The sequence below is a fragment of the Octopus sinensis genome, linkage group LG7 (assembly GCF_006345805.1).
Source record: "Octopus sinensis linkage group LG7, ASM634580v1, whole genome shotgun sequence".
NCBI classification, from domain to species: Eukaryota; Metazoa; Mollusca; class Cephalopoda; order Octopoda; family Octopodidae; genus Octopus; species Octopus sinensis.
In genome coordinates, this window is record NC_043003.1 from 39,539,520 (window position 1) to 39,553,311 (window position 13,792).

A 13,792-nucleotide genomic window follows, 5' to 3' on the forward strand; every position below is an offset into this window, starting at 1 on the left:
CCTGATGGGTACGGGGTTTCACTCCCTGTAGCTGCCTACTGGCAACATTTTTCCATCTTCTAAGACTAAATACCCAATCTTTCTCTACTGTTTTCACAGCTATACTGCATTTGAAATTTACTTTCTAGTCTGTAAAATAAATAGATATGTATGTGTGTTTGTGTGTGTACAAGATGTCTGAGCAAAATTTGACAGTTTGCATAAAAGGAAAAGAAAACACAATATTCCATCCAAAAATAGAAGTTTTTTTTTTTTAAATCAAAAAACTGCAACTAGACTATGGCTGAGATATAACAATTTACCCAATGTAGCCACCCTCATCTTACACCACAGCCTCAAGTTGGCTCTAGAACTTGCACATACAACCCTTGTTGTGTCCTTGGGATGTTTGTTGAGCACTGCCTTGATCTTGATCACCAACTTGGCCTTGGTGTTGCAGGCAAAGCAGTTGGTGTCTTTCTAAACTATACTCCACACAGTAATTCATGAGGTTACAATCGAAGGAATTAGTAGGGCCAGAAACTGGTGATGGTGAAGTCATAGAAAGTCTTTGACAACCACTTCTGACTTTTTCTGGAGGTATGGCAAGGAGCTAAATCCTTCCAGCAGCAGCTCTTTCAAGCCAGAGTCTGACCACAGTATTTAACAGCTTCATGTTGATGTGTGAATTGAGCCTAAGGCCCTGTTGAAAGATATTGAATAATATGATGTCACCCTCACAGGAAACACACCCAAAGACCATCACAGTTTGGGGGAATTTATTTTCATATGTGGGGCATCACATGGATTGTAGGCAAGCCACCAGTTGTTCTGAAGGTTATGCAACTGATCCTGGCAGAAGTTCTTTTCATCTGAGAAGTAGATTGTCACTAGCTCAACAGGATACCTCATTTTGTTTAGGAGCTTCTTTGCCTTCATCAAGCAGTTCTCATTTGCCTTGGCTGTCAGAATTTGTCCCTTGTACCTCTTGTACAAATAGAAGCAAAGAGCCTCATTCAGAGCCTCCTTTATGATGGAGATGCTAGCAACCATCTATCTCACCAAATCCCAGATTCTCTTGCTTGGATCTTCCATCATCTTGTTCTGCAGTTAATGGATGAATTCTGACAGTCAATGAATGAATGCCTGCTATATCCCTTTTTGCTGCCCATGGCTTTGTAGTCTCCATTGCAGCTGTCACTGTCACATCTTACAGCCTCTATAGAGCATTGAGCAGCAGTAGTGATATTGGCATTTTAATATTAGGCACAAACCACCATGATACAGGTAACTCTTTTCTGGTATTCTGATGGATTCCAGTCCTCCATGCCAGCTAACTTTTTCTCAGCTACAACTTTATGCTCACTAATGCCATTAACTTTTCACCAATACATCAAGCTGTTCCTGACAAAAGATGTTTGTATTTTTATGTGTATACACACTAGACACACACACATACACACAGAGGTACAGCCTGCATGGTCTAGTAGTTAAGAGGCCCATTTTGCAATCACAAGATCCAAGGTTCAATCTCATTGTGCAGCATCTTGAGCAAGTGTCTTTTGCTACTGTCTTGGGTCAACCTCAGCATTGTGAATGAAACAGGGTCAACAGGGAACTATGTAGATGTTTGTTAGATGAATTGCTGCTGTAATTCAAAGGTCTACCTTAGTCACACACTGTGCCACACTGACTCTACTCGAGAATTACATTAAATAGTACACCAAGGCAGAAAGCTGGGCAAAATGCTTAGTGGTGCTTCGTCTGTCATCATATTCTGAGTTCAAATGCTGCCAGGGTCGACTTTGCTTTTCATCCTTTTGGGGCCGATAAATCAAGTACCAGTTATACATTGGGGTCAATGTAATCGACTGGTCCCCTCACCCAAAATGCCGGGTCTTGTGCCTATAGAAGAAAGGATTAAATAGTACACCTGTCTGTAGAATACTCAGCCTCTTTATAAATTATTTCAATAAACTGATTGAATGGATGGATGGAGAGATGGATGGCATCAAAGGCTGCTCAGAAGAATGAATATTTTCCTATATTTGTATGTGCACATACAATAGCTGTATACTGGAAAGCGCATTAGTGAACTATATAAGGTGTGTTTGTGTATACGTCTGTCTGTCTCTCTCTCTTTGTCCATCTGTCTCTCTCTCCCTCTCTCCCCAAAGATGTGTGTGTGTGTGTGTGTGTGTGTGTGCTATAGACAGCATCTACATCAGTGTTCTGTGTCACATGTGAACATGTTTCTATGCACATATGTGTAGGTATGTGGATGCTTAAGAGAGAGCATGTCTGTGAGTGGATGAGTATATGCATGCATATCATACACAGAATCCCCAGCATTAGTTTATCATGAAAACGAATTGCAACTTACCTTGAACCAATCAATGGTACAACAGTTTATCAATGATGGAAACATACGGAGACGATTTCGAAAAGCATCTCCGATGGGACTAAGAGTGAGGGCAACATGAAGGTTTACCTTCACTCGATCAATGAAGAAATTATACAGGGCCAATGGTGACGCATCTATCTTTCTCCCCTGTAAACAACAGCAAAAACAATAAAAATAATATTTCATTTTATCCTCATAGAAAGGAGGGTCTGAACAAGACTCTCTAGATCACGCACCTTTGATTTCAAACTGGACAAATGGAAAACTAACATGTATTGGCATTTCATCTTGAAGAGTGACCAATCTGATTTAAAACTTAGGCAAGCAGAACCTTATTAACATTTTCAAGTAGGCTGTGCTGGGAAAGGAAACTCTAACCAATATTCTTAATAGTTGCCAAAGCTACTCTGAAGTATCTCTGGTCCAAACAAAAAAAATGTTTCATTTTCTGTTATGATTTTTGGCTTCATCATTAGAATTTAGATGGGCTGAAAAGTGAACCACCAATGAGGGATTCAGTTTATAAATAACGGATTTCTATAAAAATGTACAATCCACAAATTTTTAAGGATAAGATTGATAATACTGGTACTTATTTTATTAATCCCTAGAAAGGTGAAAAGGCAGAAAAATCTATGTCAGGAGAACCATGAATTCCCTAATATGGTGGATATCTATTATAGACTAATTTCCTCTGAGAGTGAAAAAGTATTGACAGAATATAAATAACAAAGTCTTAATTCAGTTCTGTGTGCACAGATGATAATCAGGTGAGAGGGTATTTTAGGAAAGGACAGTTAGTACCAAGTGATGACAGTTAATTACTATTTAGACTCACCTCCTGACATACAGAAATTAAATTCAATCTATAAACTATTATGTATAATAATTATGCTATGGAAACAAAAGTGATCTTTTAAAGATATGCAGGCTGTAGTGTTGGGTTTGTTTTAAAATGGTAAATATTGTTGATTCTAATAAAGTGGAAATGATAAATATAATAACAAAGTAAACTTAATTATTAATAGTTACAGCAAAACATGAATACTAAGCTAGTGTCAAAATACAATAGCATTTATATCATAACATACTACAACTTAACAACATAAGCACAGTGAATATCTCAACTGAAAATCTATCACTATAAGCCTCAAGATAGCAAAGGAGAATGGGCACCAGCCAGCCCAAAGGTTGGGGTGGTATGCATCTGCCTACCTTGGTTGCTATGGCATTGAGGTAGATCTGGCCACCTCCGTTAACAGGGACAAAACCAGGGTTTAAAACACTGGATGATGATGATGATGATGAAAAGCAACATCTCACCATGTGAGCCAATGAGGGAAGCCTATTTGTAGTTAAAAACCTTCTAGAAATAACAGCCAACACCCCTCAAATTCCACCGACAAAACTTAAAAACGAAGGGAAACATTGGACAATGTAGTCGCCGATAAGATAATCCATAGTGGAATGTCTTGAAACAAGGGGTCATCTTGAAATGGAGCAACTTGAAGCGAAATAACACCACTCCATCAACATCGTTACTGCAAGTAATAACACAACTACCACCATGACTCACACCACTGCAATCAACACTAGTACCACCAGTAAGTAATACAACAAAAACGACTCACCTCATGACGTGCAGCACCCTGCATCTTCTCAATGATCTCAGCTTTCTCATCAGAAGCATAGAGATTGGGAACAGCTCCAGTGTTAAGAATCATACTGATATCTTCCATAAAACTTTCATCTTTGATTTGGTTGTCAGAGAAGAGAAACACATGAGGCTTGGCATTGCACCCTGTACGTAATAACAACTGTAATAGTGGAAATTATAGTCAGCATGATAAACAACAAAATGTAATTCAAACAGTTGATAAAATTACATGAGAGCACGTACATAGTCGGGTGGTCGGCGACTAAACTGGCAACCCCACCAAGCTTGCTTGGTGAGGAGGGCGTTTATTGGACACCCTGTGGGATGAAAAACAAAACTCATCAAAGGGAAGGGGAACTCTTGAGAGTCAACGGCCATCTAATAAATGTCTTAAGGTTGTATCATGCACGGGGACATAGAAATAATCGGACTGAATACCCGATCGCGCGGTTAAACCATTGGGAGTGAAGGACTCCTAGCCTTTGTTAGGGCATCCTTCTAGAAGGTAACTCAGGTAACTGGGATAACTCCGACATAAAACCTGCGGCTCGGTGGTTACCGATGATGTTGACTTGTTCTTCTTTTCGTATTATGGCTGCTGTTGCTTAGTGAGTGGGATTGACTCAGTGCACAGCCTTTCTTCACTTTAAAAAAAATTTTCTTGCACAGGCATTGCATGATAACAACATTGATTAAGCTTCGTGCAATGGCCATACTTGATAACGAGGAGGCAGCCACCATATATATATGTATGTATGTATATATATATATATAAATTTAAGTCACAATATATGGATTCAATTTATTCAATGGTACTCATAAAAAAAGCTCCTTAATGTATTATTCTACAAAACATATAGAATATATAGTACAAGAGAAAAACACTCTTTATGTTTTCCTTTTGTATTGTTATTTATATATATATATATATCATCCGACCCATGCTAGCATGGAAAGCGGATGTTAAACGATGATGATATATATATATATATATATATACATATATATATAACCCATGCTAGCATGGAGAACGGACGTTAAATGATGATGATATATATATACAAGGGGGTACCCAAAAGAAACCGGAATTTTGCAATATTAATTTATTCACTTCGTTTTACATGTTTACATTTTTATTGCCTTCAAAATATTCCCCATTTGAAGCAATGCATCAGAACTGAAGCATTTTCCACTGTTCAAAGCAATGCTGGAACTCTTGTGAAGTGATGCCTTTTAATGCCTCCATCATTTTCTTCACCTCTTCCACATCCACACATTCTATAGCACCACCTTTTCTCACCTGTGATGGCCTTCAGAAAAAGGTCCGGATCAACTTCCAACTGCTCTTTCAGTTCATGACATGCATTCACTTGTGACTGCTATCGATCTGCCATGAGCAAGCAAGTCACAAATTTTGTTGCAACTCTTTTCATTTGTAATTCCTCGCACAATATTCATTGGCAGGAGCTGCAGGACACATCATTCATATCAACAAGTTCATCCATTATTTGGTGACTGCCTTCCAAGATCAGTTCAAGAATTTTCGTGCTTTCATTTGTTCAGGAGGTCGACAGTCATCCTGAATGAGGTTGGTCCTCAAATGACAAGTGACCATTCCCAAAGTGTCGAAACCACTTGTAAACTTGTATTATGCTCATGGCAGCATCCTTGTATGCTGTTTGAAGCATGACAGCTGTTTCAGGTGCTGTTTTCCTCAGCAGAAAACAGAATTTCAAAGAAGCACACTGTTCCCCGGTTTCAGTCATTGCAAAAATCAACAAACACTGGGGAAGCACTGCAAAACAAAGATGCACCATGTGGCAGTACAACTTCATTGGACAATACTGGATGGCATGCTGATGCCTGAAGGTTGCACCAAGTGGCTTCTAGCGATGGAAGCCTGAACTACAATGGGTTTGTTCCACAGAGAACATTTCCTATTACCTTTGGGTACCCTCTTGTGTGTGTGTATATCATTATCATCATCATCATCTTTTAATGTCCGCTTTCCATGATGGCATGGGTTGGATGGTTTGGCTGAGGACTGGCAAGCCAGAAAGCTGCACCAGGCTTCAATCTGATCTGAAAAGGTTTCTACAGCTGGATGCTCTTTCTAATGTCAACCACTCCAAGAGTGTAGTGGGTGCTTTTTATATACCACCAACACAGGGGCCAGTCAGGTGACATGCATCAACCGTGCTCGAATGGCGCTTTTTACATGCCACCAGCACAAGTGCCAGTCAGGAGGCATTGTGGCATCAGTCACACTCAAATGGTGTTTTCACATGCCACTGGCATGGGTATCAGTCAGAAGGCACTGGCATCTGACTGAGAGTGAAAGAAAGAACGAGTACATGTGTGTATGCATGTATGTAAGCATGCACATGTGTGAATGATTCAGAAAAGAAAAAGTAAGAGATTGTGAGAAAGAGAGAGACAGAAACCTTCTTCAAATCCTCCTTCCACTCATTATTAGTGTAATTACGTGTTATCTCAATTTGGAAAAGGTCATATTCAGCCATGTGGCAAGCCAGCTTGGTCACACTCTGTCGACCACTCCCTCCAATACCTAGGTATAAAAAGAAACAAAAAAAAAAACAGTACAGAATTGAGTAAGACACAGTTACAGATACAGAATGAATTATTATCCAAAGGATATGTATGCATTGCTCAATTACATAGATAACTAATCTGAAAACTTACATATCAAATGTACGTATGTGTGTGTGTATGTGTGTGTGTACGCACACGAGTATGTGTATGTATGTGCATGTGTGCATATAGGGTGTTTGAAGTGGTGTACATATATTGTATATTAAGAAAAAGGAGGTCGTCAGAACTATCCAAAATTCTAACTGCCTTCTTTTTCTTAATATATATGTGTGTGTGTGTGTGTGTGTGTGTGTGTGTATACTATATATAAATATATATATAGTATATACATATATATATATAAATATATATGTATATGTATATCTATATATATATACATATTTATATATACTATATAACTAAGCTAAGAGCATTAGATTCCTTGGAAGAAAGCAGCGAATGTATATGAAAACAAGGATATAAAAAAATGAAGAAATGTTACACAAATGCAAATAACAGGACATAACATCAGGTGTACATTTGCTGCTTTCTTCCAAGGAATCTAATGCTCTTAGCTTAGTTTTTCCTTGGGGCTGGCCAGATTGGAGCAATCTCGAGTATAACCACCTGAAATGGCAAAGATGATCTGGAACTCGTCTGATGAAAGAAAACTCCGACTGACCCATCCTTGTTTCCTTTGTATCGTCTGTCTGGATGTTTTGTGTTCTTCTCCCATTTTTATATGTTTTATATATAAAACTATAGTGGCGTACATACACTTTGGTCTCTTATATGTAAGTATATATATATATATATATATATATATATATATATATATATATATATATATATGTATATATGACAAGCTTCATTCAGTTTTATCAAGATTTCATTACTTAACAGCATGCACAAGGCTTCCTCAAGGCACAAGTCACATATATTATCTGGCATATGTGACTTGTGCCTTGAGGAAGCCTCGTGCATTCTGTTAAGTAATGAAAACTTAGTAAACAAGGGTGCTGATAAAATACCAAGATGTTGTCACCGTGCCAAATTTGCCTTTTCCATATACAACACAGTAGAATAATAATTATAATTCAGCAAAATTTCTCCCTCTCTCCTTCCCCCTATCCATGAGTGCGTGAGCCTGGTTGCATTTCTATATGTACGTATGCATGCCAGTCCACATCTCTAGTATGCATGGATGTATGTATCTATGCATGTGTATATGTATATAGATGTAAATATGTGTGCACTTGTGTATGTAAATGCATGTGTATGTACGTGTGTACATATATTTGTATATGTGTATGTATATGTGTATGTATATAGGTGCACGTACATATCTATATATGTGTGAGTGTGAGTATATATGTATATATGCATATGTATATATATATAAATATATAGGGGGAGAATTCACAAAAAAAAACAAACGAAGAAATATATATATGCATATATATATATATATAAATTACTTAAATTACTTAAATTATTTTGTCAGCATTTTCTTCATTTCCTTTTATATATATATATATATATATATATATATATATACATAATCAAAATAAGCAACAGGATATCAAGTAGTGATGCAGTACGACTGTTTCAAGTGACTCCATTTAATTGAACAATGCAATCATTGCATCGTTTAAATGTAGTGCTATCCTCGGCTGCACAAATATATAAATAGAATTTTAACAAAGGTGTCTCGTTTATATAATTTTTCTCAAATATTTTAACAGAGCAAGAAGATGGAAGAAATTCATGTGCGTGCATGCGTGTGTGTAAATATATATATATATAAATGGCTATCTGTAGAGATGACAATGATAACATCAGCAATGATAAATTAAGAGGCTAGTTGGCAGAAACATTAGCATGCCGGGTGAAATGCTTAGTGGTATTTCGCTTGCCATTATGTTCTGAGTTCAAATTACTCCAAGGTCGACTTTGCCTTTTATCTTTTCGGGGCTGATAAATTAAGTACCAGTTATGCCCTGGAGTCGATGTAATCGATTTCATCCCTTTGTTTGTCCTTGTTTGTCCCCTCTATTTTTAGCCCCTTGTGGGCAATAAAGAAATAAGAGGGGAAATGAGGATAGGTTCTAACACTGCAGAGATAAAAGTCGAAAAACCTTTATATATTCCAGGTGCAACGAAATGTACAATCAAAGAAATCTATATCTATGTAGATCCTGCTATCCAAATGGCAGGATCTATGTAGACACACTTTTCTTTGATTGTATCTCTCTGAAGATGGACCTTTGCACTTGAAATATATAAAAGCTTTTCAAGTTCCAATTCTGCATTATTAGCTTTCCTCACTTCCCCTTTTCATTTATCATTCCACTTCTGTACTTCAATGCTTCAAGCAAACTACAACACTCTTCTTTCAACAACAATAATGATTACAATAACTACCACAATGATAGTCATAATGATGATATCAGTGGTGGCATTATCAATATCAAATATGAAAAACCATAGAACTTACCCACAAGGAGTACATGTCCATTGTCTTGCAGCAGAACTCGGCTGACCCTAGAGATGTGTTCTATAGCAAATTTGAACATCACTAACGACATAGGACTTTTACTGTTGGCATTGCATTCATCCAGATAACTGTAGGATTAGAAGAAGGTCACCTTGACATTATAATTCATTTTAGGTATACTCAATTATAATCAATAGCAGACAATGACATTGGAGTTAAAAAACCTTCATTCAGAATTAATAAAACACTGTTTTTAGTTCTGAGTTGCAACTCTGAGATTTGATTTTGTTGTTACTTAAAACCCTTGGTCAAACTAATTAAGCAGATCTATGATGAACGGCACTCCAAACATGATCCATTCCATCATTGTTTCAAGTATGACATATCCTAAGACCATCGTTTACTTTTTGAAGACAGAAAGGAATGTATGAGCTGAAGGAGATTTGCTCTCCAATTCTAACAGTTTGTGCCACAACATAAAGGTTCACCAATTGTAGGATGTGATGTTGGCACTGGTTGGGTACCTCACATTTCCTTACATAGTTGCAGAATGGAAAAATAGCGAGAACAAGAATCTCCGAACAAATAACAATAATAGTTTATTTCGCCGAAATAAGCATTTCATCTCTGGACATCGGTAGCCTGGACACCTTGGGGATGGAAGCAGCAGAGTTGGTTTAAATCACCATTGTGAAGGCATTCTTCACAGATTCACCTAAGTCGTATTTGCCTTTACACACAGCTTGTCTTGTTGCATCTAGTTCCATTGCCAGCAGGAGCAAAAAGAGAGAGAATAATGATAAAAACCTAGCTGCTGATGATGACAGCGCATGCACATAAGGGACTTCCGGTAGGCCTTCCAGAAGACTAATACTTGCGCATGCGTAGATGAAAATCCCAAAATGGCGTCTGGAACCTGGTGTCACTACACTCAGGTTTGTATCAGGTCTAATGAGTTGGGGATCAAATATTTATTTGAAGTGTCAGTAGCTCTCCACCACCACTAACCAGTTATGTGTTGGCATCACTAAAATTGTAATGTGACCCTTACAAACACATTTATACATGTAATTAACCTATTTGCTTGTGTATAGACGTCCTGAGTAGCCCCTCTACCTTGGATAGGCAAAACAGTCTGGAGAGATACAGTAATGATTGATCAGAAGTGGAAGCAATGCATACTTAACAAGTGTTTTGCTAGTTTGTTATGTTACCTCTAAATGCAATCAATGTAAACAGCCCTGAAACCCCAGATACTTAGCTTTAGTTTCATTATACAAAACAGATAAGAAATAAATATACTATTGGATAGAGAACCAGTCTATCACTAGGTAATATTCGAAGAGAATTAGATAGCACCATTATGGATGTAATTAAATAAAACCTGATATTTGTTTTAGTGTACCAAACTATAGATCTTGTTACTAGACAGGGCCAATAATAATAATAATAATAGTAATAATAATAATAATAATAATAATAATAATAATAATGATAATCCTTTCTACTATAGGCACAAGGGGCCTGGATTTTGTTGGGAGGGGAACAGTTGATCACATTGACTGCAGTGTTCAACTGGTACTTATTTCATCAAACTCAAAAAGATGAAAGGTAAAGTTGACCTCAGCAGAATTTATAATCAGAACATGAAGATGGACAAAATACCACAAGCATGTTGTCCTGCATGCTAACAGTTCTGCCAACTAAGCATTTTGCCTGGTGTGTTAACAATTCTGCCAGCTCACCACCTTCATAATAATAATAATAATAATAATAATAATAATAATAATGATAATAATAATAATAATAATAATAATAATAATTCTTTCTACTATAGGCACAAGGCCTGAAATCTTGGGTAAGGGGGCTATTGTTAACATTGACCCCAGTGTGTAATTGGTACTTATTTTAACGTCGCATTTTGCATTCAGAACCCATGTCTCACTACCATGGAGTGTAGCCGTTCACATACAAGCATCATACAGTCTACCTTTCACTCTGAGAGAGAGTCCTTTTTTTGCCAACAGAGATAATAGCTCTCTGAATTCCTACAACCTATTCTTTTTCTAGAAACAATACTTCCAGAGCACCCACCACCATTTACCAAGTTTAAAAGCATGGTATGATTTGCTTAAGTTAAAGTAGACTAATGGTGAAACAAACTGTTATTTTCTTTGTTTCTAAATTCTGGTTAGTATTTTCAGGTGGCCACTAATAATAATTATTTTTATCACAAGCTGAACAAAGAACAATATACATTTCGAATACTTCTTTTTTTAATTTTTATTTTATATGGCATTTTGTGAACAACTGCTTTGTTGTTTAGTGAGTCAATCACTAGTTTGCTTGACAATCTTGATTCTTGCAGCAACGTTAACTATTGTAATTCAACTCCAATGTTACTATATAAGAAGCAATTTAACACCTCTATATCTAAGCAAAATAAACAAAGTAAAACTTATTTTCATTCGGTAAAGGCAGACCTGTGTAGTAGGAGTATAGTAACTTAACTGGAGTTCATTATGTTAGTGTTTGTTTTTCTATTGGAAGTCTTGGCTGACAACCTCTCTAGTGATGGTAACATAACAACTGGGTGGTGGTAATTATGAGAGAGAGGTAAATAATGAAAAGTAATCCTAATGACATCAACAAGGCTAGTATTTTTAGAAAACTGGTCAAATTCAGCAGGTATCTTGTGGAACAGCAGCCGCAGTGGAGGCGCAATGGCCCGGTGGTTAGGGTAGCGGACTCACGGTCGTATGAACGTGGTTTCGATTCCCAGTCCAGGCACCATGAGTGTTTATTGAGCAAAAACACCTAAGCTCCCCACTGTACTCTTTCATCACAATTTTCTCCCTACTTCTGCCACAAAGCAGAGGAACCATGGTGTAACCCACTATGGTGTAGTAAACTTTCAGGCCCTAGTCTAGATTGCGAATCCTCTGTACCCCAGGATGGTTCAGCTCTCCACCCATTAAAAGCCACTGTTTACAGAATGAGGATAATAACAAAGCTTTCACGCCCGTGCAACCGCCAGTCTATCACGTGTGGTGGCTTGATCTTCAAGTTGCAACACACATTCTTAGTAGCTTAGAGTAGGCTTGAATTAGAGATTATTCTTTGTGGCTAATGGCGTGAGTCCTGATTGGAGGAGGGGGGAGGAGGAGGAGGAGGAGGAGGAGGAGGAGGAGGAGAAGAAGAAGAAGAAGAAGAAGAAGAAGAAGAAGAGAAGAAGAAGAAGAAGAAGAAGAAGAAGAAAGCAGCTCAAGCCCAATCATAATCAAGCTACTTCTGACCCTCAACAGTGAAGGAGATTAAAATGGACAAAAGAGAACAACAAATCATTGTTTGAATGTTATATTAGGAATGAGCGAGAGAAAAGAGGCTATCAGAAAAGGTTACTAGAACTCTGGAAAAATATCACTATGAAGAGCTGAAAGATGTGATTGAACAAAGATTGGTTAATCAGATTAGACAAATTAAGATCAAAAAATGGTTAAAGAAGATGGAACAAGAGGAGACTATAATGGAAGAGTGAAAGGAACTGTAGGGAACTACTGATCCAGATGAAATGCTCATGGAACAGGAGAATCTACAGAACTTGGACATGGAGGGAGGGAATCCACCATATACAGAAGATATTAGCGTACCTCCAGCTAGAGAGTCACTGGAAAAAATTAGCCCAGAATTAGCTGCTTTCATTGACACAATTCTGGAAATAATGTTTCTTGAGGGAAGGAAAAGGTTACCATCACTGAAGTCATGTAATAGAGCAAAGCTAAGACCAGAACTCAAGAAACTGAATGAAGTTGTCATGAGAATTCTAACTAAGGACATCACATAGTTAAATTTCCTGATGTATGCCAATGCTTATATCATCACAGAGAAGACAAGAATGTTTAGTGAAAAGAAAGTACAGAGAAACAAAGAACCATTCTGGGAAAGGAGAATAAAAGAAAGCATTGATACATTGGAGAAGGAGTTGAGTAGTAATAATAATAATAATAATAATAATAATTTGACTTATGCTCTGATAACCCTGCTAAACATAAAAATGATTTCTATTTTAGAACAAGACTTGAAATTTGGGGATGAGGGCTCAATCAATTATATTAACTCCAGTACTTGACCCATATTTATTTTAACCACCCTGAAAGATATAAAAAAAAAACCCAAATTATCAGCCATAATAGGATTAATGATAATATTTTTTTTCTAATATAGGCACAAAGCTTGAAATTTGGGGGATGGGAGTGGTCAACGATATCAACTCCAGTACTTGACTGCACTTATTTTATCAACATTGAAACAATGAAAGACAATCATCATCATTGTTCGACCGTGGTCGAGACAATGGAATTTACCATGTTGCGCCAGACTTCACGGTCCATCATAGCATTACGGAGGTCCTGTTGCTGGATGCCTGTATCCCTGGAGATTACATCAGGGTAGGAGAGTGTGCGCCCTCTGGTGTTGCGAGTAGATGGCTTCCAGAGAAGAAGAGTAGAAATTACTTCTTTTTCAGCTCTACAACAATGTCCAGCAAACTGGACTCTCCTACCCTTCACAAGAGATGACACAGGTGGTAATTTCCCATATATTTGCATTTTAGTTGGATGGCGCCTCCACGAGAGATTTTGAGCTCTCATAAGGAGGCGAGTGT

The 13,792-nt window shown here is 37.5% G+C and overlaps 1 protein-coding gene across 2 annotated transcripts in view; it reads right to left on the bottom strand.

The window, feature by feature from the left end:
- The window catches only part of LOC115214188 (dynein heavy chain 3, axonemal-like), a 257,372-nt gene that overhangs the window by 78,790 nt on the left and 164,790 nt on the right, over positions 1–13,792 (bottom strand). For both annotated transcript variants that reach the window (XM_036504718.1, XM_029783288.2), the window contains 4 exons: positions 9,130–9,257; positions 6,485–6,609; positions 4,015–4,200; positions 2,363–2,530 (listed from right to left, as the gene is read on the bottom strand). In XM_036504718.1, the coding sequence (XP_036360611.1) occupies positions 2,363–2,530; positions 4,015–4,200; positions 6,485–6,609; positions 9,130–9,257 (607 nt within the window). The remainder of the gene's footprint in view (positions 1–2,362; positions 2,531–4,014; positions 4,201–6,484; positions 6,610–9,129; positions 9,258–13,792) is intronic.